This window comes from Barbus barbus, assembly GCF_936440315.1.
Source record: "Barbus barbus genome assembly, chromosome: 41".
Classification (NCBI taxonomy): Eukaryota; Metazoa; Chordata; class Actinopteri; order Cypriniformes; family Cyprinidae; genus Barbus; species Barbus barbus.
This window is the reverse complement of record NC_136719.1, coordinates 16,582,180-16,606,064: the sequence shown is the minus strand read 5'-3', so window position 1 is coordinate 16,606,064 and position 23,885 is coordinate 16,582,180. Positions and strand designations below refer to the sequence as shown.

The 23,885-nt window shown below is 35.6% G+C and overlaps 1 protein-coding gene across 2 annotated transcripts in view; it reads right to left on the bottom strand.

The window, feature by feature from the left end:
• Positions 1 to 23,885, bottom strand: part of LOC306860548 (rho guanine nucleotide exchange factor 25-like) — an 80,885-nt gene that overhangs the window by 5,014 nt on the left and 51,986 nt on the right. For both annotated transcript variants that reach the window (XM_079402289.1, XM_079402290.1), the window contains 14 exons: positions 20,179 to 20,486; positions 18,934 to 19,044; positions 11,983 to 12,107; positions 10,638 to 10,704; positions 10,175 to 10,278; positions 9,881 to 9,950; positions 6,884 to 6,973; positions 6,042 to 6,134; positions 4,817 to 4,867; positions 4,472 to 4,549; positions 3,084 to 3,275; positions 2,820 to 3,000; positions 2,428 to 2,645; positions 434 to 601 (listed from right to left, as the gene is read on the bottom strand). In XM_079402289.1, the coding sequence (XP_079258415.1) occupies positions 434 to 601; positions 2,428 to 2,645; positions 2,820 to 3,000; positions 3,084 to 3,275; positions 4,472 to 4,549; positions 4,817 to 4,867; positions 6,042 to 6,134; positions 6,884 to 6,973; positions 9,881 to 9,950; positions 10,175 to 10,278; positions 10,638 to 10,704; positions 11,983 to 12,107; positions 18,934 to 19,044; positions 20,179 to 20,486 (1,856 nt within the window). The remainder of the gene's footprint in view (positions 1 to 433; positions 602 to 2,427; positions 2,646 to 2,819; positions 3,001 to 3,083; positions 3,276 to 4,471; positions 4,550 to 4,816; positions 4,868 to 6,041; positions 6,135 to 6,883; positions 6,974 to 9,880; positions 9,951 to 10,174; positions 10,279 to 10,637; positions 10,705 to 11,982; positions 12,108 to 18,933; positions 19,045 to 20,178; positions 20,487 to 23,885) is intronic.

Sequence of the window (23,885 nt, the reverse complement as noted above, 5' to 3'; positions counted from 1 at the left end):
TAGGGTAAATATTTATATATAGTATACTTATAGTTAAATCTGTCAGTAGGTTATTTGTGTTTAGGTTTATAGTGTTGTTTTACTTCATTGTTGTATGTCTGTATTTATATAGCACCGTGGTCCTGCGAGACACGACATTTCATTCCACTGTATGTCCCCACATGTAGCGGAATGACAATAAAGCTCAACTTGACTTGACTTGACTTGAAATGAGCTACTATTTTACTCCAACTGTTTTGTTAGAAATATAATTTGCAATGAAACCAGTTGTATTAAATCACATAAAACCAGAGCTTTAGACATGGTACCTGTCCTGCAAATAAGCCCATGTTATGTTTTTTATTTTTGTCTACATTACACCAGCAGGGGGAGCAGTGTGGCTTCTTTTTCTAAATTGCATGCTTACCAAACACTAGCATAGCATGCACTTTACCTGTGAGGCTTGCGTGCTAGAGGAACACAGGCCGTTGAAGACTGCCTTGCAGTTTAGAGGTGCCTGGGAGAATGATGGCTCTTCAGAGAAAGCCAGCTGCACATGAGTTGGAGACACCGTCTGGGAATTCAGTCTGGAGTCCACAGGACAGCGCTGGGCTTGTGTTGACTGTAAACGTCAGAAACAGAAGTTACAAAATTACAATAAATAAGTTATCCATTTACCACATAAGATTGTGTCCCCTCAGATGATGACACTGGATGAGCAAAGAAAACTTAAAGAGTTTAGATGTAAAATAAGTTGATGTAAAAGTTAAGGAAATGCTCATTCTTTCTCAGCAAGACTAACTACAGTAACATACTCATGTTTGCATTTAAATATTATACTGTATACTATATTGCATTTATATATTATACTGTATATTATCTGTAAAGTGATATTTTACTATTATTTACATACTATCATAGTTATTTTTAATAAATATTTTGAAAAAGATTTATTTCAATATTTTTAATTTAGTGATTTTATATGATTATTATTGTTATTGTTTTGATTATATCTGTGGAGTTTTATTTTACTATATACTGCACACACTGTTACAGTTTTTAAGACTATTTTGAATTAGCTGTTTTAGTTTTAGTTAGTTTTTGTGTATTTATTTTTTAGTAATTTCGTGTATGCCTTCTCTATTTAGTTTTTAAGCTTATCTAAATAGTTTTAATTTATATATATAGAGAGAGAGAGAGAGAGAGAGAGAGAGAGAGAGAGAGAGAGAGATGTACTCATATGTGATAATGGTACAGTGAACCAGTGTTGCCAGTGTTGCCAGGGTCGCGGTTTTCCAGCACAATTGGGCTATTTTGAAAATACAGTCGCGGGAAAAATTACAGAGCCGTAGGTTGCGATGTTTTTGGGCTACTTTTATAATGTACCGCGGTCGCCCAAAGTGTACACATGTGATCGCAAAAGAAAGTTATTACAAACACTCGATGGTGGTTTAAAGTGAGTTCTGAGTAAGAGTGTATTATTAATCTCATAAATTTTTTTATGTAGCATGATGCTAATATTAGCTCTAATGCACCTGCAGAACAGGTCCAATTCTTCTTAATAATGCATTTTATCATAATACTTCATGTAAGGTCGCAAGAAAATGTTTTGTTGTATTTATTTAGAAATACTTTTGATAATAGTTGGGTAAATGTATACTGGGATTGAAGCGATCGTGACTTGATAAATGTTTTATTTCCATTATAAAGCCTGATAATGGCTGAAAAAAAAGAATAATAAGGATTGTGTCTCATATCTGGCGGAGGTGTGAAAGGTTCTGTTTCCTTTAACTAGCTTGTCATGCATTTCTTTATTTCAACAGATGTACCTAGGTAAATCCTAGTATTTTAAATTTGCGATTAATCATGATTAATCACAGTCCATGACTGTGATTAACTAAAATTTTGAATCGATTGACAGCACTAATATATATATATATATATATATATATATATATATTAGTGCTGTCAATCGATTCAAAATTTTAGTTAATCACAGTCATGGAAAACGGAAAAAAAAAAAAAAATATATATATATATATATTTTTTTTTTTTGTAGGCTATTTTATGTCAGTTTTAGTTAGTAATTAAACTTAAATGTATTTCAGTTTATTTCCAAGAAAATATTTCTAATTTTCGTTTTTCATCTGTTTTTCTTTTTTTTGCTTTATTTCAATTAACAAACATGTTTTTAATAGTTTTAGTTAACAGAAACAACACATCAAAAAGCCAAAAGAGAACCGTAAAAACTGTTCAAGCATGCATACTAAACATTCAAAAATAGTACACCATTAAGTATACTATGATTTGGGATGCATTAAACCCAATCTTATTTATAAGTTTGCATGAAAATTGGAATTCAGCCTAGGTCTGATTAAAAGCATGGATAACCGCAAAAAAAAGGGTGCTTGAGTTTCAAGCAAACCTCAGATGCTTGAACTCTCTTACCTCTGGCTGTAAGTGGTCATCAGTGGGGACCTGGCTGGGCAGGTAGAGAGAGGGCAAAGATGTGTTACAGGAGCGCATACAGGGCAGTTTGTGTCGGTCGATAGAAGCAGAGGAGTGGGGCCTCAGACCAACCGCTGCTGAAAGAGGAGGCTTCATGCTACGGCCCAAACTGTTGCTCTTGCTCTCCTTTCTCTGGTACTCTATGGGCGACTGCAGGGCTGAAACACACACAAAACAAAATTGACATCCATTTTTAATTTGACACAAACAAAAACATTGAACTGACTGTCCTTTTATCCCTCAAAGCTTAATGTTCATGTCATTTAAATATGGCAGCTACTTTGACTGAAGTTTATATTATTTTCTTAAAACTGAAACTTTGAAGGTCTCACCATTTAGGAAATTACGCTGAGTCTCCAGTATTTGGCTCACGTCACTGACCCAAGCCTTACAGATGTCCTGCGATGAAGAGTGCAAGACAAATTGCACCGTGCTGCCATCAGCCCCCCGAGACGTCAGGGAAAAGCGATTCGGGTCACCATCTACACATGCCTCCACACCCAGACAACTTATCTGAAACGAGAAGCCATGTTAACACATGCAAACATACTGTGTAATACAGAAAACTTGCATGATAATAACTTCCTCAAACTCACCTTAATACTGTTCTTAAAAATGTATCCTGGTAGAGAGAATCCTTTCTTCCTGTCTATTGGCTCACTGAAGATGACAAGCTGTTCAAATAGGAAGACCCGTCTCTCTTTAGCACGGGAAAGAATGCTGCTGTCCTGTTCTGTAACTATGAATGTGTCTTGCTGGAGAAGTTTTCCTTGTGCTGTGATCTTCCCCTGAAAAAGACAGAAAATTAGGTTTTAGTGTAAGGCTTTTCAAACCCGTTGGGACCCCCAAATATGATGATCCCCTTCTTAAAATATAAACACAGCTAACTGTGTATATACATGTAATTATATTATATATACATAATATGAAAAAAAATGTAAGCATAAACACATTCCTGCAAAAAAAAAAAAAAATTTGGCTGGCAATTTCAGTTGTCATTGTGCCTAAAAGCCAAAACAAAATAGTAAAATATGTGGAAAATATTTAATCTGCATTAGCTAACTTAACTAGTGCTGTCAAATGATTAATCATGATTAATTGCATCCAAAATAAAAGTTTTTATTTGCATAATATATCTGTGTGTACTGTGTATATTTATTATGTATATATAAATACACAAACATACAGTATATATTTTGAAAATATTTACATGTATATATTTATATTAATATAATTTATATTATATATAAATATATTTAATAAATAAATGTAACAATTTTCTAAAATATATAGATGCATGGGTGTGTATTTATATATTATATACATAATAAATATACACAGTACACACACATATACTAAGCAAAAACTTTTATTTTGGATGTGATTAATCGTGATTAATCATTTGACAGCACTAAACTAAACTAATGTGTTTTTTTTCTTCTACCCCTTTTTTTCATTCCAAAGTAGCTTTATAGAACATCATACAACCAGTGAACATGCTGAAGGCAAAGAAAAATTTCCTAGAAAAACACAACATACAAAACATACATAAAATGCTACATTGCAATGAAAAGAGATTATTGATTAGGAATAAATAAAAATATTATATATAAAAAAATGTATCATGCTCACTAAGCCTACCTTTTTTAATACAGAAAAAATCTGCTTAATATTTTGTGGAAACTGTGATAAAAAAAAATTCTGGATTCTTTGATGAATAAAAGTTTTATATTAACTGATATAAAAACTGAATTTATAATAAAATTCATATGTTTTGTGACAAAGTAAAATTCTTTACTGTCTCTTTTTGATTCATTTAATGCACCTCTGCTGAATAAAAAAAAATCATATAGTTTACGTTTAAAATCCACATTTTAAATTTTTTCGGTCTCTCTTGCACTCCCTTGCTTAAGGGGATCAGAGTCTCTCCCAGTATTTCCACAGCCTGACAGCTTTAAACCACAGCCTGTGTTTGGCGCCATACCTCAAAGCCTTGCAGCCGACCCACGTTCATCATGTCATTGCAGCGCTTTGGAACAAAACACATCACCTCCACTGCTTTCTGTTCCAGAGTGAAAGACAGACCGAGAAAGATGAAGCAGGACAGAATATGAGAAAGAGCAATGCATGGAAACTGACCTCAATTCCTTACTAAAGCCTATGAGTAAGTACAGTATTACTGATTTCTGGCTCAAACTGACACCAAAGGGATGAAAGAAAATATGTTGGCATAGTCAAGGAGTCACACAATGTTCCTTGGTGGGATTATGTGTTTCTGGTCTTGAGAAATAAAACTGCATAATAATTACGGTGTCTGAGTGACTCGTACCTCCAACTCTTCAGTGTCCATCCCAGCCTTTGTGTAATACTTGAAGAAATCCTGCCGCGAGACAAACAGCGTGAGCTCTAGAATGTTCCATTTTTGTATTGAGGTCTATTTTGTACTAATGGCTTTTTGTGTGTGGAAACTAATTAAGTGCATTCAGAGTAGTAAGCTTGTTGATCCTTGAACATGAGAAGAAATGCACTGTATGTGGGTGACTCTACAGTTACAAAGCAGCTAAGAAAAACTGAGTTTTCAGTTAAATTTAACCATATGACAGTTGGCAACATTTTACTATTATTCTTCCATAAACGGATATGTTGTGAATAGTAACAGGTCTGTGGTGTTACCGTGATAAATTTAAAACAAAAGGCATTGGCGTACAAAGAATGCATTTCTTTCTTAAGCAGTGATTGCCCTACCAGGGCAGAATATAAGAACGTTAAAAAGTTTGGGGTCAGTAAGAGTTACTTATAGTTTTATTCAGCAGGACACATGAAATTGATCAAAAGTAACAGTAAAGACATTTTGCAATGTTAAAAAAGGTTTCTGTTTTAAATAAATGCTGTTATTTGAACTTCCTATTCATCAAGCAATCCTGAAAGGAAAAAATGCCTTTCCACATAAATACTAAGCTGTAAAACTGTTTTCATCATTAATAATAATAATAAATATTTCTCAAGCAACAAATCAGCATATTAGAATGACTTCTGAAGGACCATGTGACACTAAAGACTGGAGTAATGGTTGATAAAAATTCAGCTTTGCCATCACAGAAATAAACTAAAATATAAAAAGTTATTTGAATTGTAATAATAGTTTACAGTATTGCTGTTTTACTGTATTTTTGATCAAATAAATGCAGGCATGGTAAGCATAAGAGAGTTCTTTCAAAAAAATCTCGTCCGACCCCAAACTTTTGAATAGTACTGTAAATATCATTAGCTCATTAGTTTGCGTATATATAGAAATTGCAAAATTTTAAATGAAAACCAAATTTGAGTGGTCAACATACAAAGTTTGGCAATAGACATTTTTCTTTAATTTTTACTCTTAAAATCAAATACATCTCCATCAATATTTTGATAATAATTTGATATTCTAGGTTTATTTATGATGTGGAATTGATTAGACATGATCCACAACACTCCTAATAGAATGAGCCACGAGTGCACAAGAATGTGTGTGATTTGTGTGTTTGTGCACGTCTGTGTGATCCACTCTGTTTCACCTTCAGAAGCAGCTGGTACTTCATGATCCTCTGCACGGGTTTGATGAGCAGGTCGTTCAGCTGCAGCCTGTGACCCAGCTGTTGTTTCAGTTCCTGCACACAAACACATACAAACATTCACTTCATTGACTGATTCCTTTATGCACAAAGAGAGAAAGCCAGCGTTCTGGACAGCATACTACAATACTACCCACACTTTTTTAACAATTTTTTGTAATATAAAATGGTGCACCCAGAATGCAAATAAAGCATATCACAATGAATATTTTATCCATTTAAAATCCTTTTCTTGACACATCATATGATCTGAATGCCAAAAGTTAAGATAAGTTAAAAAGGTTTTTAAAAAAATGATAGATAAATTTAACTTCATTTTACATACTGTTTCAAATACTAGAAAATGGTAGGCAGTATGCAGTACATACTGGACAGTATACATTAAGCTTATGCTGGTATTCCACTCCAAACATAGCCAAACACTCTCCTTGATCCATTATCCCATAATGCCCTGTAATCTCAATCTATAAAACCTAAAGTAATGCCAGCTATCAAACCTCTAAATGTTTTGACACATCACTGAGAAGAATCCATTAAGTGTCAAACTTTTCGATCAAGCAGCTCCCTGTTTTGTCTGTTCCAAGAATTGATGGGTCAGTCGGGGCCTTCGTGTCCACTGAGCGATTACACACACACACACACAGTGCAAATGGAAAGAGAGCGAGAAAGTCTGCCTTGAGACATTTACACAGATGGGCTTGCGCAACCACAACAGCCCCTCACGCATAACCTGTGCGTCTTTGAGGACTCCACTTGAGTGTGTATGCATGTGTTTGTGTGCTTACCTCAAAGTAGGTCTCAATGTATTCTGACACGATGTACTCAGACTTAGGTTTGTTCTGGCAATATACCACGTACATGTGAAGCCGTCTTTCCTGTGGTTTGTGCAAACAGAAAGGGCAGACTGAATTAGCTCAGCAGAGTAGTTATACAGTGAAGTATTTATAGTAATACCGAGTAGTAATAGTTGCATGTTGCACAAGAAGTATTTGGACACTTAAACCACATTAAAAATGTGATTTCTTTTTAATACTATTTTAATTTAATAACTGACTGATAAAATAATAGATATACAGTTCAAATTGAGACAAACCATAGTTAATGTCCACTATTAATGTTATGAAACTACTAGGACATTTTTTATCAACTTGAGGGAAAGTGACTATATACAGTCATTGCAAAAATCATTGCAGTTAGATCTCAGAAAGGCTCTATCATAATTTGTTTGCAGAATCCATCTTGTTTGAATTTTTTGCGTCTAAAGTAATGACATTCATATATTTGTTAGAGTGCCTTTAGTGTCTGAAAGTGGCTTTTAAGGGATAATATTTACTAAATTTACACTCATTAAGTACAATCTAATGTCCAGAAATCCTATTAGTAAAGTAAATAGTTGCCAATGAGAAGAAACAGTAACTGTTATGGAAATATGTCAAAGACATTTAAGAAAAAGATTGATCAATTGGTAACTACTGGTAGTTTATCTGATCCTAAATCCTACACGTAAATGCAGCAAGAAAAAGATGGGGAGCGGTGGACATGTATCATGACAGAGGTGATTCAATGGAAACATTCAAGCAGCTGTAAGTGTTTAATAAGTTTGAAACTGACTTTGTCTGCAGTATAAGAGCAGTGTGTTATGATGGCAGAGAGAGAGAGAGAGAGAGAGAGAGAGAGAGAGATTACACAACACTGATGGAGGAGCATGAGCAGAAGGCCATGTATAATTCAGCCCAATTATCCTCAATGTAATCAGAGCCCCATTCTCTCTCTCACACACTCACTGCTTTCAGGTAGTAGGACGTTACAACTGGACACTACCTCACACACACAGAAATAAACACTCATACACACAGAATGAGTTGCCTAGAGACAAGCCGACTGGGTAGACGTCAAAGCATGAATGGTTCTAATAACAGATTGTAAGAGCTTCATATGGACACTACACAAAATTCATTTCATATTAGGATTTTTGTTCTTTACATCCTTAATACATAAGTTACCAAAATATAATCTTGAATCAAGTTTATTTTCAATAACACTTTATAATGTTAACTTGCTAACATTATAATATATTAGGTATCACAAATTAAAAATGAATCATATTTTTACAATATTTATTATTTTTGGATTAATGTTAATTTCTAAATAAATGAGTATTGAAGGAATAGTTCACAAAAAAAATCCTTTACTCACCCTCATGTTGTTCCAAACCTGTAAAAGTGTTTTTCTTAAGCTGAACATGAAAGAAGATATTTTGAAGAATTTGAAAGAACGAAACAGACATACTGTGGAGGTCAATGGGGACCATCAACTGTTTGATTACCAGCATTCTTCAAAATATCCTCTTTTGTGTTCAACATAAGAAAAAAACTCAGACATGTTTGGAATGACATGAGGGTGAGTAAATGATGACAAAATTGTCATTTTTGGGTGAACTATCCCTTTAATGTATTATGAATGAACACAAAATAGGATATTTATTAATTAAATGTATTAATTTTGCATCTAAATTAATAACACATATTAATATTATTGTACAATGTGTTAGTTCATGATACATAATGCATTAAATCATGTTAACAAGTGTAACTTTAATGTATAGTATAAATTCACTTATTTGCTAAATTCATGCTTAAAACTATTATTTGTATTATTAATTATCATAATTCAAAAGTATAAATGTAATTTGTGTAATATGTTTGGTTATGTTTTACTAGAGCAAAAAAAAAAAACTAATTCAGAACTGGTTTTTTTTCTTTTCAGTGCAGTGACATGTCCTTATAAGACTGTCTGAGACCAGCTGAAAGATTTTGCATCCCATCATCTTAATTTATCTACATTACGCATCAATGACTGGAAGTTGGAAAGTCCTCACATAACTTCAGTGTCTAATAACTTTGTTATGCACTGTAGGAGTTAAAAGAAAGGGCGAGAGAGTAGAGGCTGGGGAAATTGGAACGAGGAAGAGATGGGGGAAGGTCTTGTTTGTGAAAGGGAAAAAAGTGTGGGGACAGTCTGGCCCTCACTCACCCTCCATTACTGTTTCTCATTACCAACCCGTTTCCCACCATGCTTGTTACACAGTTTGACTCCACCTTTAGATTTTTGTTACAAGTTTCTTTATTCCCCTCAAGCCTTTTTAAGTTATTACCCAAAGGGCTTAGGCTCATTAAACGGTAGAAAGGGCAAATGCTGGCAGACGCCAATTCGTACAGTAACTCAGCGCTTTTCATTTAAGCAAAACGCTTTGATTCACCACCAAAACTTGTATCACAGCATGTGGTAGCTTTAACAAATTACTGTGAAGTACTTCCACAACTGTAAATCTGTAAATTTTAGTTTTTAATGTGTACACCGGTGGGTGGCGGGAATTGTATTGTTTCTTCTTGGCGAGTTATTTATGTTTGTATGTCCATAGCGTAGGACTGAACTCCAGAAATAGACACGGTGTGTAAAGCAGTAGTGTTATCATAGGACGTAACTGTCCTTGTTGTTCCTCCTCTTACTTTTCCCACCTCTTTTTCCCTTGTGGTTGTGAGCCAGTGGACACAACACAAGCAAACACACAGCCTCAAATGGGCCGTATCAGTAACAGGGTGTCTGAGGGGGGACAGAAATAGAGTGGGATGATGGGAGAATAAATGGAGTGTTAAAACAGGCGTGCGTGTTAAAAACCCCTGTGTTTTCTCAGCTCTGTTTACTCGGTGCAAGAGGAAGTTCTGCTCAACCTTGCTAGAAACAGACAGACAGATGAAAGCGGGAATAATAGAGAGACTTACATGTTTGATAAAAAGTTGGGCCAGTCGTTCAGGCTCAGCCACACATTTCTCCAGCTCACCCAGGAAATAACTGAGACCAGAACAGAGGAAAGTATCAGACATTGAGCCTATCATAAGTCATCAGCAGGACCATATGGAATCTGCATGCACTAAATTCCACAGATTTTCCCCAAAACAATTAGTGTAGAAAATGTATGGACATGAGAAGCTGAGGACAATTCGATCTAAAGGTTTAGGAATATACTGAAAGTCCTATCAGATTTGTGATATACACACAAACACAGTTAAACCTACTCTTTATGCCAGTCGTAGATCTGATGAATATTCCCGAACACTATTTTGTCTTTTCCCTTCATGTCTTCTGGAACTCCTTTTGCATTCATAGAGGCCATGTAGCCCTTTAAGAGACAGAACATGATGAACTTTTAAGCTCATGACCCATAAAAATACTCTTTTATTATTAAATCTGAGGCATTTCAAGTGTGATAAAATATCACTCTCACAAAAAAAAAAAAAAAAAGTAGATCATCATATTCCAAATATTTTAAATCCAGGCACCATTACTTTGATTTATACTGTGATCAGTATTACAGCTGAGAGGAATTCAGTTCAGTTGATGCACCAAATCTAATTCTGCGGTGATTAAATGCTCTCAAATGCATTCGAGTCATTCTAAGATTACAGCAAAATTGATAGCATTCCGTAACAGAGTTGATCAAATCCACATGTGATTTGTTAATAGATATTTTAAACTCACCTCCACAATAAGTCCTAGATCAGCTACATACAGCTTTTCTGTCTCTATCAACTCTTTTAGAACATACCTGCAGAAGAAAGGAGGTCAGCTTTCACTGGTTTCATCAAGTCATTCAATACATTAACAATATCTGACAGCTCAAAACATGTGCTGTGAGTAATACAGGGTGATATATTAGCAGAGTTCTGACTGGCGCAGCATATTAATAATCTGGTAGCTATTTGTGGACCAGATGAAGGGCCTTTATATCGAAATGTGTGAATATTCCTACTGGAAAATACAGTTTATGATGGTAAGTAACTGGTAACTGGTTTATAGCTGCATGGAGATGGTCATTAATTGGTACAAATTGGTAATTAGCTTATTTAAAACTGTAATTAGTTGGTCTAAAATAATCTTTACCTGGATTAAGATGATCTTTAGCTAGTCTCTAGCTGGTTAATATGGTCATTAGCTGGTCCAAATTGGTCATAAAATAATCTAAAAGGTCATTAGCTGGATTATGTTTAGCTGGTTTAAGATTGTCTTTAGCTGGTACAAAAAAACAAGTTTCACCTGTAAAACCAGCTGGTTTCTAGCTAGTTAAAAGGTCATTAGTTGGTCCAAGCTGGTCATTAGCTCATCTAAGCTTATCTTTAGACGGTTTAAGATGATCTTCATCTGATCTAATAGCTATCATGTTTCAAAAAACAGTTTAACCTGGTCAGCGGGTAGCTGGTTTCTAACTTGTAAAGATGGTTATTAGCTGGTCCAAGCAAATCATTAGCTCATCTAAGATGGTAATTAGCTGGTCTAAGATTATCTTTAGCTAGTTTAAGATGATCTTTAGTTGGTCTACCATCTACCATGTTTCAAAACCAGTATGACATGTGTTGGCTATCTGCCAGCTGGTTTCTAGCTGGTACTGGTAGTCATTACCTGGTCTAAAAGTTACTATGTTGAAAACATGTTGGTTGCCAGATAATAACATAACAGGTCATAACAGGTCCAATTTTGTCATTAGCTGATCTAACAGTCATTAGATAGTCCAAAATGGTCATGATCCTCCAGCTACCATGATCCAAAAACCAACTTTATCTCCTTAAGCTGTTGTGACTAGTCTACCAGCTTGAACCAGTTAATGATCACCTGCTGGTTTAAACTGGATTTTCCTTCAGGGATGATGTGATTGTGGTGTACTAATGAACATCTGATGTCTGCTCTTTCAAAAATTGCAACAGAAATCTCAAAGTAATACCACATAAAAAAGATTTAAATTAAGCATTTCTCTTACATAAGCAGTCTAAAATAAGATGTTCCTATGTTACTTAACACAAGTCGCAAATGAAGGCGATTTCACACACACATGCTTTTTTCTAAGGCACTCTTCCGATCTTCTTCACTGTCTATGGTGGCTGATGATTGGCTGGAGTTGTCATCCATCAAAGCAGAGCCATTGTCGTCAGCCTGTAGGCTGGTGCACTGGGTGATCTGCAGACACAGAGGAGGATAACTGTGAATAAGAGACGAGACATAATGCTGAAATGTTATTCACTCCAGGGATGGCTGCAGGGAAAGAGGCGAGAGAGTGGATTGGGAAGATATGAGCTGTTGTAATAGCTCAGGTTGCCTAGGTGACAGGAAAAGAGCATGCTGGGTCTGCTGGTGACAGTAACTGAATGATAACAGGAATTCACTCACCAATAAGCATGACACCAATGAAACAAAGGACATGCACTACCCTAAATCTCAATGCCATTGACCCCGTGAAGTAACAATGTTCTCACAGAAACTCGTGTCAAACTGTTTTGGTTGATATAGACCATTGTTTTAGTAGAGGATAGCTGTGCATACAGCCCCTCAAGTTGTTCAATAATTTGAGACGGAAAGAGGAAGTCTGAAGACGTCCTGTCTTTGTTAATGTGTTTGTTAACCACATCAGAAGTAAAATTAGGACATAAACTATGCTATAAATCCTCACACTTTGTCACGTCCCTCACAGCTGTTTGTAGTCATGCTTGTTATTTCTACAAAGCGTTAATATCTCAAAAGTATCTTTCTGCACACTATTTGTGCAACAGACATGAATAATACATCAAATCATGCAACTTGTTGTGAAATGGTGTTCCTTTATTACTAACTTACAATTTTTGCCTAGTGAAAGATAAAATTGTGCAACTGCAAAGCATTGTGCTAAAATCACTCAGATATGTTCCACACGCATACGTGATTTATTACTGAACAAATTACATTTCTAGTCCATAAAATCAATCTGCTTTGGTGACCTTTAGCTTTCGTTGTATGGACAAAGAAAAAATACACTGTGACATTTCCTAAAATATCTTTTTATGTCACACAGGTTTGGATTTGAAAACGTGATGTTGTTGTTAACTAAAACAAACAAAAAAAATGTTAATTGAATAACTGAAATAAAATAATAAAATTAAATAAAATATTACATGAAAAACATGAAAAGAACTAAGAATCGTTGCCTAGGCATCTAACTGCAAATTAATTTGAAGTACTAAAACTGCAAAAACAAATAAATTAAATTACAAAAAACTTCAAGCTAAATCAAAATATAAAAACAACAATAAATACAAATGACAAATTCACATAATAAAATTACTAGTTTGGAATGACAAGAGGGTGAATGAATGCTGGCAGAATTGACATTTTTGGTGGTAACTATCCCTTTAAGGCATCAATTAGCACATTCATTTAACCATTTGGTAACAATATAGGCAAAATGCACACACACAATAGTGATTGTCATCTAACTGACACAGAACACTCTTTGAGGCATAAACTATTATGCATCACCACTGTTGTATGAAAAAATCAATGGCAGACTTGAAGACAGTCACAGGTAATGAAGAAATCATTATTCGGTATAGGGGCAAAGGCCACATCAAATAACCTGCAGACAAAAACAACCACTTGTCATTGTTTTCCCTGCAGTGTGTCTGCAGTAGTGTACTGTACATCAACAGGCATATTACCGCTTTGTTAGAATCAAAAACATCTACAAACAACAACAACAAAAAGCAATTACACCCATTTATTGTGTTTCCCTGCTCCTTAAATGCATTAAAGCTCTGATAAGATCTGCCCTTTAACCAAAGCTGTTAAGCTGTTTGGTTTATGTCACAGTCACCTGTGAAGCATCACTTTATCTTCATTCTCAGGACCCCGTTCTCTCGCTCTCTTTCTCTCTTACACACAATACACTCCTTCCACTATAACTTCACACATCCTCCTCAAAGCAAGGATTCCTTTGCTCAGAGCTTGTGACGGAGAGCACATCTCCATCCATCTATTATATTATCGCTTTTTCCACTTTGTTTGTTTACAGGAGCTTTTCAAAGCACTTCCTTTGCTTATAAGGGTGTTATTGTGTTGTGTGGGAGAAAAATGTGACACAGTATGTTCCAAAATGATGTGGATTACAATGAACGGAAGTTCCTTGCATCTTCTGATCATTTACTCACCTTCGTGCCGCTCTAAATCTGTGTGATTGTCTTTTTTCAGTGAAACACAAAAGGAGATATTTTGAATAATATGTACCGGTTGCTCTTTTCCATTCAGTTACAAGAATAAGGTCAGATATTAAAGGGCCATACAAAAGAACCTTAAAGTGGTTCACATCACTTTTGCACTGAATTCCATGTCTTCAGAAGCCAATTGCTTTGTTGGAAAGAGAGGCTGAATCTTAAACCATTAATTACTGAAAAACTTAACATCTGTTCTACAGGGGCGTAGAATTAGGGGGGGGGGGGGGGCTAGGGATGTGTCCCTACTCCCTACCAATATCCAGCCACTACCAAACTGTCCCTAGCAATAATTTTTATCAAATAATTAAATATATGTATATGTTTTTGTCATTTCAAATGCATCTGAAACGTCATATCATTGATATTACCTAACAAGTTAAAGTAAATATGTTAGAAAGCATTTAATACATGTGCAGAATGTAGTCACACACCGGACGAGAAGCACAGCCACGTTTAGAACACAATCTTTCAGCCTAGGATAAAGTCATGAGCATCAACAATAATTTGGGACAAATATAATGTGATTTTTTATTTTTTTTGGAAACTATGTAAGTGGCAGCAGTAAGTAAGTGTGGTGCAGCAGGATTTGGAGCAGCATCCTGAGTCGCCCCGGACAGTCTTTAACTTTAAATTAATGTCGTTCAACTGAATGTACAAATCAAACTGTTAGCTGAAATATCCACAAAATAAAAAACAACACTGATATAAGAGCGAGCAGTTTATCTGTCAATCAGATGTGCACGAGTTTTGTTACTACAGCAACAGCAGAGTATTCTTTCAGAATCATCCTGGTCCAATTCGATTAATATTAAAATAAAGTGATGTGTGATTAAGACACCTAGCGCTCTGATGCTGATGTTGTTGGTTCACAAAATCATAATTGTGTAATTATTGTCTGTTAAACATACTATTAAAAAAAAAGAAAGAAAGAAACTCTGTGAGCTATATGAATTATAACCGGGGGAGATTGGGATTATGTCCCCACCAATGTCGAAAGCAAACCTACACACTTGGTTCAAGATCTCCTTGCTACATTCATTAGAGTACCAAATCGTAAACAATTTTTTATTTATTTATTCTTAATGAATCAGTCCACAAAACTGGTCTAAATGATTATTTCCTTAATAAAATCATGTTCAAATAAAACAACTCACTGAATCAATTATTTAGTTGCAGCAGTTAATTGGTCACTGAATATTATCTGTAATTAACACCTTAAATTTGTTTTTTCACACAAAGCCCCTGCATGGCTTTAGAGTATTTGAAATATACTGTATAGTATTTGTATAGTATTTGAGTCAAACTACTTTTATGATGCTTTGCATTCTTTCTGAAGCTTGCAAGCTTCACTTGTCATTCATTGGAATTGAATGAAAAAGAATAACAAGCCTACAGAAGTAAAAAAAAAACAGTGTTCAATAAATTCATTTTTATGATATTCATATTTTAATTTAATTTCAGTTTTACAATTTATTATGTTATGAAGATCCTTAAAACATTGAATTTTTATGTACACATTCATTCAAAACTTTGGGGTTGGTAAGATTTGTAAATATGCTTAAAAGAATTTTCACCAAAGCTCCAATTATTTGATAAAAAATGCATTAAAAACTCTAATTACTACAGTTATATCGGTTTTCTATTTTAATATATTTTAAAATTTAATTTATTTCTATGATGGCAGCGCTGAATTTCCAGCATCATTACTCCAGTCTTCAGTGTCACATCATTCAGAAATCGTTCTAATATGCTGATTTGGTGCTCAAATGAAAGCAGTTTAAATCTGCTTAAATGTAATATTTAATTAAAAAAATAATTTCTTTAAAAGATAGAATCCAACCTCACAAACCCCAAACTTCTGAACGGTTGTGTAAATCATGTTTATATTTTGTTGTATTGCTTCATCACGCTGTGTTGCAGTCCAGTGTTACGCCCCACACTTTGCTGATACGTTCGTGCCGTCAAGCTTCTCTGAGTATTATATTACACTGTTGTGTTGTTTTCTGGTGCAGTGTGGTGTTTGTGTGTTTTAGAGCAGTGTGGTTACTCCTGCCTAGCTCACAGGTCTACTCAGATCATTTCCAGATGTTTTTTGGCACAGCCCACAGGAGAACCCCCACTCCTGCACTTTACCTTTTTTTTTTTTTTTTACAGCTTGTTTTCCAGGGACTCGTTTTACGGTTATATCATGAGCGGTTCCTCACTCAAAGTGCTGTGTCAGACCTCCATTTGTGTGGGGAATAAAACAAAACAGCCAGTTTGATAAACATGTGCTGCGTTCCTCTGTCCGGGAGACAGCCCGGATCCGAGGAGTGCTTACATATTCATTCAGGAATTTTCCATTAGCCAACAAATAATAAACTCACGCTGGATCCCCACAGCAAATGTGTCTGTGTCAGGTACAAAGTGGGGTGTCAGCTGAGCTGAATCAGAGACACAAATGACTATGATATAAACTACACCTCAGCCTCACCATGGAGAGAGGCATGAGGTTAGAGTGTAACACATAACACTGAAGAGCAACAACAATACCAATTAGTTAAATCCAATATAAACTGCTAAATTTTGTCTTGTTTTCCAGTAAAAAATAAGTAAACATCTACATAAGACAGAAATACCTCACCATCGGCCACTGTATTATGGTTTTACACAAAAATATAAAGCAGCATATAACTTACATGTCTAGTCTAGACCTTAAATTCATGTTGTTTCTGTAATAAATTCATTTCCGATCATAATCACAGTGCTTGAAATCTCAGCCTCCACCCATTGTTTTGCACCTCTGGTCATAATTACCTTTAATCACTCACCTTCTAATGGAATGATGAATGTTACCGCATATATCCATTGATTTGGATTTACATTCACTCTCTTCTGGCTATCGTGATTATTTATGTGTGTGTTGTGCGCAGTGCTTCATTTATGTGTTCTGGCTCAGATAGTGTACATGTAGCATGCAAAAATATACAGTGGGGTCCAAAATGTCAGACCACATTGAAAACCTGAGATTAAATAATTTTAGATCTAGAAAGACGACAGAAAAAAATTGATTTGTGTTCCAAATTAATTTCTCACTGAAACTGTTATGTTGATAAAATGCTATTTATTTATTTATTTATTCAAAGAGATTAATACTTTTCATCCAGAAAGGATGCAATACTTTGATCAAACATGACATTTGTCATGAATCCGGTCTGTGGCCTTCCATCCGATTGCCAACAGAGGTTGCTCTCCCATTATATTGACTTTCACATTACACAGACTGTTGCATGTCACTCTGGACTGCGTTTCCCATCATCCATTGCACTGATTACACACAGCTGTAATCAATCACACACACACTATATTACACCCACTCAGATCTTTCTCAAACTGCCGAGTATGGTCTGCGTTTATCGCTCTCCAAGTGATAGCACTTTACGGAGCCAGTTTATTGTCTGGGTTTTAGTCTAGTTTATCCTGTTTATTGCCTTTATAGTCATTTGTGTCTTTATCCTAGTGTATCTCGTTTCTGTGTTATCTCCGCCTGCCCTGACGTTTATAGCCTGCTTTGGATCTCTCTCTTGTCTTGTCGTTTGGACTCTGTTTGCTCCTGCCTGGATCATTGCTCGTGTACCTGGATTATCTCTCTTTGTTTTGCCCCCTGGATTACATTCGCCACCGATCGACCCCATCTATTCACTGGACTACTCTTGTGTCTTGCCCGTGCCACACCCGTTTGCTGTTGTTCAACCCTGCCTTGTTGGCCTGTGTTGTGTTTAATAAAAGCTTGCATATGGATCCGCACGTCTCGACAGTAAAGACATTTATAATGTTGCAAAAGATTTTTAGTTTAAATAAATTCTGTCCTTTTGAACTTTATATTCATCAAAAAATTCTAAAAAAAATTTCACAAAAATAACTGTTTTCAACATTGATGATAATAAATGTTTCTGGAGCGCCAAAGCAGTTCAAGATTCAGCTTCGTCATCACAGGAAAAAAATTACATTTTAAATATATTAAAATACAAGATACAAAATAAAAGCATTTTGGACCACAGAAGAACATACGAAGAAGTGTGTTTGATCAATGTGTGTTTTCACTTTTAAAAGTTCAACCTGTGGGAGAGAACCTGGCAACAAATGACCCATCAGTCAAATGACCATCTGGCCTCTCTTACCCTCAGCATGGATACAAACACATCGAACCCCCATGTGCAAGCTGACAGAAAGCCCCCAAGTCCTTACAACCTCCTTACAGCTTCCTTTCTTATTTTCTCTTTCCCTTAGTCATTCTTACTAAGAATCACTGTACAGTAGCCTCAGCTTCAGACGCCATGCTCAGAGACTTTTTATGGGCGGTATGAAGTTTACTTTGAGAAATACAGAAGCATGTAAACAAGGTCCTTGATCACACCTACAGTGACCCTAAAAAGCATCTAGATAAATAAAAAAAAAGTAATTCTTAAACAACAAACTTAAAGAGCACTTGGACACTTTTAAAACTTGAACTGAATTGAGTTGGATGATGATATTTTTGTCTTTTGTAGAGCTGCTTTATAGCTGAATCTAATTTATTTCATAATTGATGAATTTTGCAACATTGACAGTTATTGAACTGAATTGAATCAACATCAATCTGACTTGAGCTGAATAATGACACTATTGTCTTTTTAGAGCAGCTTTACAGCAGTATTTGTCATTGATTCTGTTATCAGTAAGTGTATGGTTTAAAAAAACATTCAAAATGAAGCCAAAAGTCTGATTTTGTGAATCTGACTTACCTGTGTTTGTCCTAGTGTGGTGGATCCCTGTGGAGAGTCCGACTGGAAGCTGTAGGACTGCTGGACACCTGGATCACAGTCGTCGAAAGTAGGCAGGCCATCTCTCCACTCCTGCACACACACACACACACACAAACAACATACTGCTTTAAAAGACTATTTTAAACCAGGAACCACAACCTTCACTGTCTTTCATAAACATCAATACTCAGGTCAAAATAAAGCTGACCCATAATTCCTCTCTCTGTGTGACTATGACGAACAGGTGAGTTAGAGGGTCACAGTGATTAAAGTTCACATCGAACAGTTCATAGGCAAACCACAGGGCTCTAGCGAGCAGTTGGCAGCACAGTGTGGTGCAATTCACACGCCGTTATGAAAAACATAGGAAGACCTGTGCTGTGATGTAAACTGATGTTTTATGTGAGAGACTGATTAAACACAAGAAGGCTTGTTGGTACTGTTTATGAAAAATAAACAGTGTTATGGCAGTGTTATTTTAATATCACTGATATACTATTATAGTCCTGAAAATATTTTGAATTTGGTTTTATTTTTATATTTTCTGTTTTCACTTTTAACTAATTTCAGCTAAAGTTTAAGTCATTGTGTTTTTGTCATTTTTATTAGTTTTTGTTTTTATGTCTATATAGTTTTTATTCATTTTTGTTTAATCATTTTAGTTTTCGTTATTTTAGTACTTTGTTTTAATTATTTTAGTATTTTAGTACAAGTTAAACTAAATGAAAATGAAAAATGATATATCTATTATAGTTAAAGTTTTAGTTAAATTTAGTTTAGTACTAAAGTTTAACTAAATGAGAATGCTGCCCAGCAACTAGCTGAAATAAAATATGCTTTTTATATATATTTTTTTATTTTAGTTAACATTTATTTTATTTCAAGTAACAGAATTTTTTATTGTTTTAGTTTTAAGGACAATAACTATTAATTATAACATTGATGATGACGATAAAGGTAAACTTTATCCTAGTTTTATGAGAATAGGGAGGTTCACACTACAATTATAACAATAATGACACAGAGGATTTTTTTTAGCTGATGAATGATAAAAACATTGACATCCAATCAGAATACACCAAACTTAAAAAAAGCTCAAGAATTTAAAGCAACAGATAACAAAACTGTTATGGTTATCTTTATAGTTATCATTCTTGGTGTAAACTGGCGTTTAGTGTCCATTTTTTATTAGGAAAATAATACACATCAAACAATTTTTCTCACCAGGTCTTTGTCTATGACTGGTAGGATAGTGAACTGGTCCTCTGTTTGTGGGCTGCCCAGGTCCTGGCTGCTCCTGGAGGGTGGAGGTGGGGGTTTGCCCTCCAGTCTGCGGACCTGCCGCTCTCCCTTGACCGTCCCGGTCGCCCCGGCGCTCAGCTTTCGCACTGGATTGGTCAGCCATTTCTTCAGGGTGCTGACAGAGCGACGGGAGCCTGGGGAGTTTGGGGCTGAACTGCCCGAAGCCTGGGGCGGCAGAGAGGCCACCGAGGTGGAGATACTGCCCTCACTGCCAGCGGCTGAGTATGAGTCTATACAGACAGAGAGAGGGAAGAGAGAAAGAGAGGGAAGATGAATTAAGTTGGGAATAACCATCTGAGAGCACGACAGCAGAGGGAAAACAAAATAAATCTGCATTATATATAAACACACTCTACATAAACACTAAATATGGCCCATAGCTGAGGCATTGTGAAGCATTTTTCCCATCTCAGACTTCAGGCCTGTGACTAGTTTCTTCAACTACAGCCACTTTTAACCCTGGAGACTTTCAAATACACTACTATTCCAAAGTTTAGGGCCAATTTTCTTTTTTAAATAAATCTCTTATGCTCAACAAGGTTGCATTTATTTGATCAATATTACAGTAAATACAGTACAATTGTTTATAATTGTAACTAAAATAGTTCTCAATTTTAATCGATTTTTTACATTATTTATTTATATATGTATGTAATTTATTCCTGTGATAGCAAAGCTGAATTTTCAGCAGCCATTAGTCCAGTCTTCAGTGCCACATGATTATTCAGAAATCATTCTAATATGTTGATTTGGTTCTCAAGTAATATTTCTTATTATTATCACTGTTGGATAATAATAACATGAACATTCATGAACATTTTCAACACAGTGTAATTTTTACCACATCTCAAATGATATACTGTATTTCTTTTCACTGAAGGAAAGAACAAAATCATGTGCATATGCACCTGTTGTGAGTTCAATGGAAGTTTTGTGAGAGTATGCAAGTATGCAACTTGCACGCTGTCATTACTGAATGCATGTGTGTGTGTGTGTGTGCGGTGTGTTAGTATATGACCAGTGCAGACAGGCCTCGTGCCGCACATCCCAGTTGGTGTTAATCACATGAGGACTACTCAAACTGATTTTGAGAAGCTACACTGGTTAGCCAAGCTGTCGTGTGACCCTGAAGAGCTAAATATAGACCCCGCCCCAAAGTCGAGGCTCAGGCTGAGACTGTGGTGCTGGTGTCAGTGGGACCCTGGGAAAAGAACAGGGGGGGATGTGCACAGGAAGCACACTTTAATCCTCGTCCAGAGGAAGGTCACCAACTTTTTTTGTTCTCTCTCTACGTTGTGCCTCACACCCCCACTACTCTCTTCCTGACCCAGAACAGTGGCTGTCTGAGGTTATCAGCGGAAGCAAGGACAGGCTTCGCATGTTTCAGTCTCTCACCCGTCTAATCCAGCCCGTGGTTGACCCCTTGATTCAGCTGAACACAGCCTGACAGGATGGCACAAACACACACACACTTTGCCCAGAGACACGCAGTGCTGTGCCCAGATGTCAGGCTGTGTCAGTACCTGCTACATACCATTGCTAAACCGGGATTTTTTTAATAGTGTTTATGAAGTTAAGCTTAAGTTTCCCCTGATTTAATGTTATTTTGATAAACTGAAAACTCAGTAGGCAGCTTTAATCTTATCACAAATTGTCATTTCAGCAAAAATAAAACAAATTAAATTAAACAACTATCTGGAATACTAGTTTTTCTTTATTGTGTATCCAATAAAAAGCCAAACCAGTGTTTTTCCCCCTCAAGGTTTTGAGTCTCAATCAGTTTTCCTTTTAAAACCTTTATCATTTAAGAAAAACGATTTTTGCAAGCACTTCAAATGGTTTTGTTTAGAAAACTATGTAAAATTAGTTTGGATTCAAAAGTTTAAGCACAATAGACAGGATCAACAGAGATTGAATATGAATATAAAATGCTTTCATCTACAAACTCAAACTCATCTACATCTTAGATGGCCAGAGGGTGAGAGAATTTTCATAAAATGTGCATATTTGGGTAAACTTTTCCTTTAAGGAACCTCTTTTTGATTTTGTGTCAAATTAAAGTGCATTATTTTGAATAAAATCAAAAATAAATTTAGGCTCAAAAATGAAGCTATTAAAATGGCCTAGGGGTCTCTCAGACTCCAGACAGTACACAAGGGTTCTGAGAGAACAACGCAGAGGTCTGACTAATTTATTAAGCTAATGTTTTGTGTAGCAGAACTGACCAAGAATTTGTGCTGATACACAAAGAAACAACTCCTGTCGTGATCTAATCCACAAACTTTCCACTTTCGTCGGGGAATAATCAGTGTAATAATGGAGCTGACCTCAACCCAAATGGAATTCAGCAGAACCTAAAGTGGAAGGATTATAACTCTTATTGCTGGCTAAACAGCAGGGCAAAGCTGCTTTCCTGATACCGTGCTGCTGTGTGCTCAGAGGGGAACAGTTTTCTGTGTGAACAACATGCCAGACTGTTCCTCCTTTGTCTCCACATGGGACACAAAAGAGAGGAATGGTTTCATTCCACACTCAGTATGGACCCGATGGATTAAGAAAGAGTGGCAGTTATGAAAAAGCAAAAACCAATTCATTACCCTGTTTTTTTTTTTTTTAACAGGGAACTGAATGTTATCAGGAACTAAAGGCTGTTGGGAACCGGCAGCCACTGCTAACCGTATCCTCCACAAATCAGCGGTGACACCCACATGAAACAATGCATTATCCATCACTGTATCCCCACATGCAGATTTAAAAACCCGGGTATTTGTTGAAGTAACGAGGTGCAATGCAACAAAGCACGCAAATGGAGACCCAAGGTTTTTTTTAAAAACTGTAAAGCACAACTTGGAGAGTGAGGCTGAAATTACAGGAAGAGATGCTCCATTTTGATTGCTGGTAAACAAAGAAGCTGAATTGATTTGAAAGCTGCAGAGCTACACTTAAGTGCTGGTGGTGTGCATAGAGAGATCCTCTTATTATGGCACTGACTGAGTGCTCAACACATTAGAACGGATTTTTCTTAATAGCTAGATAGCTTCAGTGAAGGGGAAACTAGAGAGAATATATAATGAGATGTCTTTATGCAACATCCTTTAAACCTGTATTTGTACACTGTGATTAAACAGTACAACCTGTAAGTTTTTTTTGTTTTTGTTTTTTTCAGAATATACAGTACATTTTTCATGGGAAAGCAAAATTACAAATGAGATCTCTTAAACATCTCAGTTATTAATATGATTAAACGGAGAGCAATAGAAAATGTGTCTCAGATTTTTCTCCTGACAAAAAGATCCTAGTAATCTCACTTTCCTGGACATTATGAGATGCCAGCAATTTTCAGAGTTTCACAAAATGTCAAAGTCTACAAAGAAAAACTACAGTTTAATATGAACATTTCTTATTAACTTCTTCTGAAACCAAATTATAGCTCTGCCAATTACATTGACTTTAAAGTTTTACATATATACAACTGTCCCATCTGCATATATTTTTATTCCTCCAAATAAATTTTTATATCTGGGATATGTTGACTGTAAAAAAAAAAAAGAAAAAAAAAAAAAGTAAACTACTAGAAATCAAAGAATTTAAACAAATATATATCTTTTCTGGTATTTAAATGATGAAAA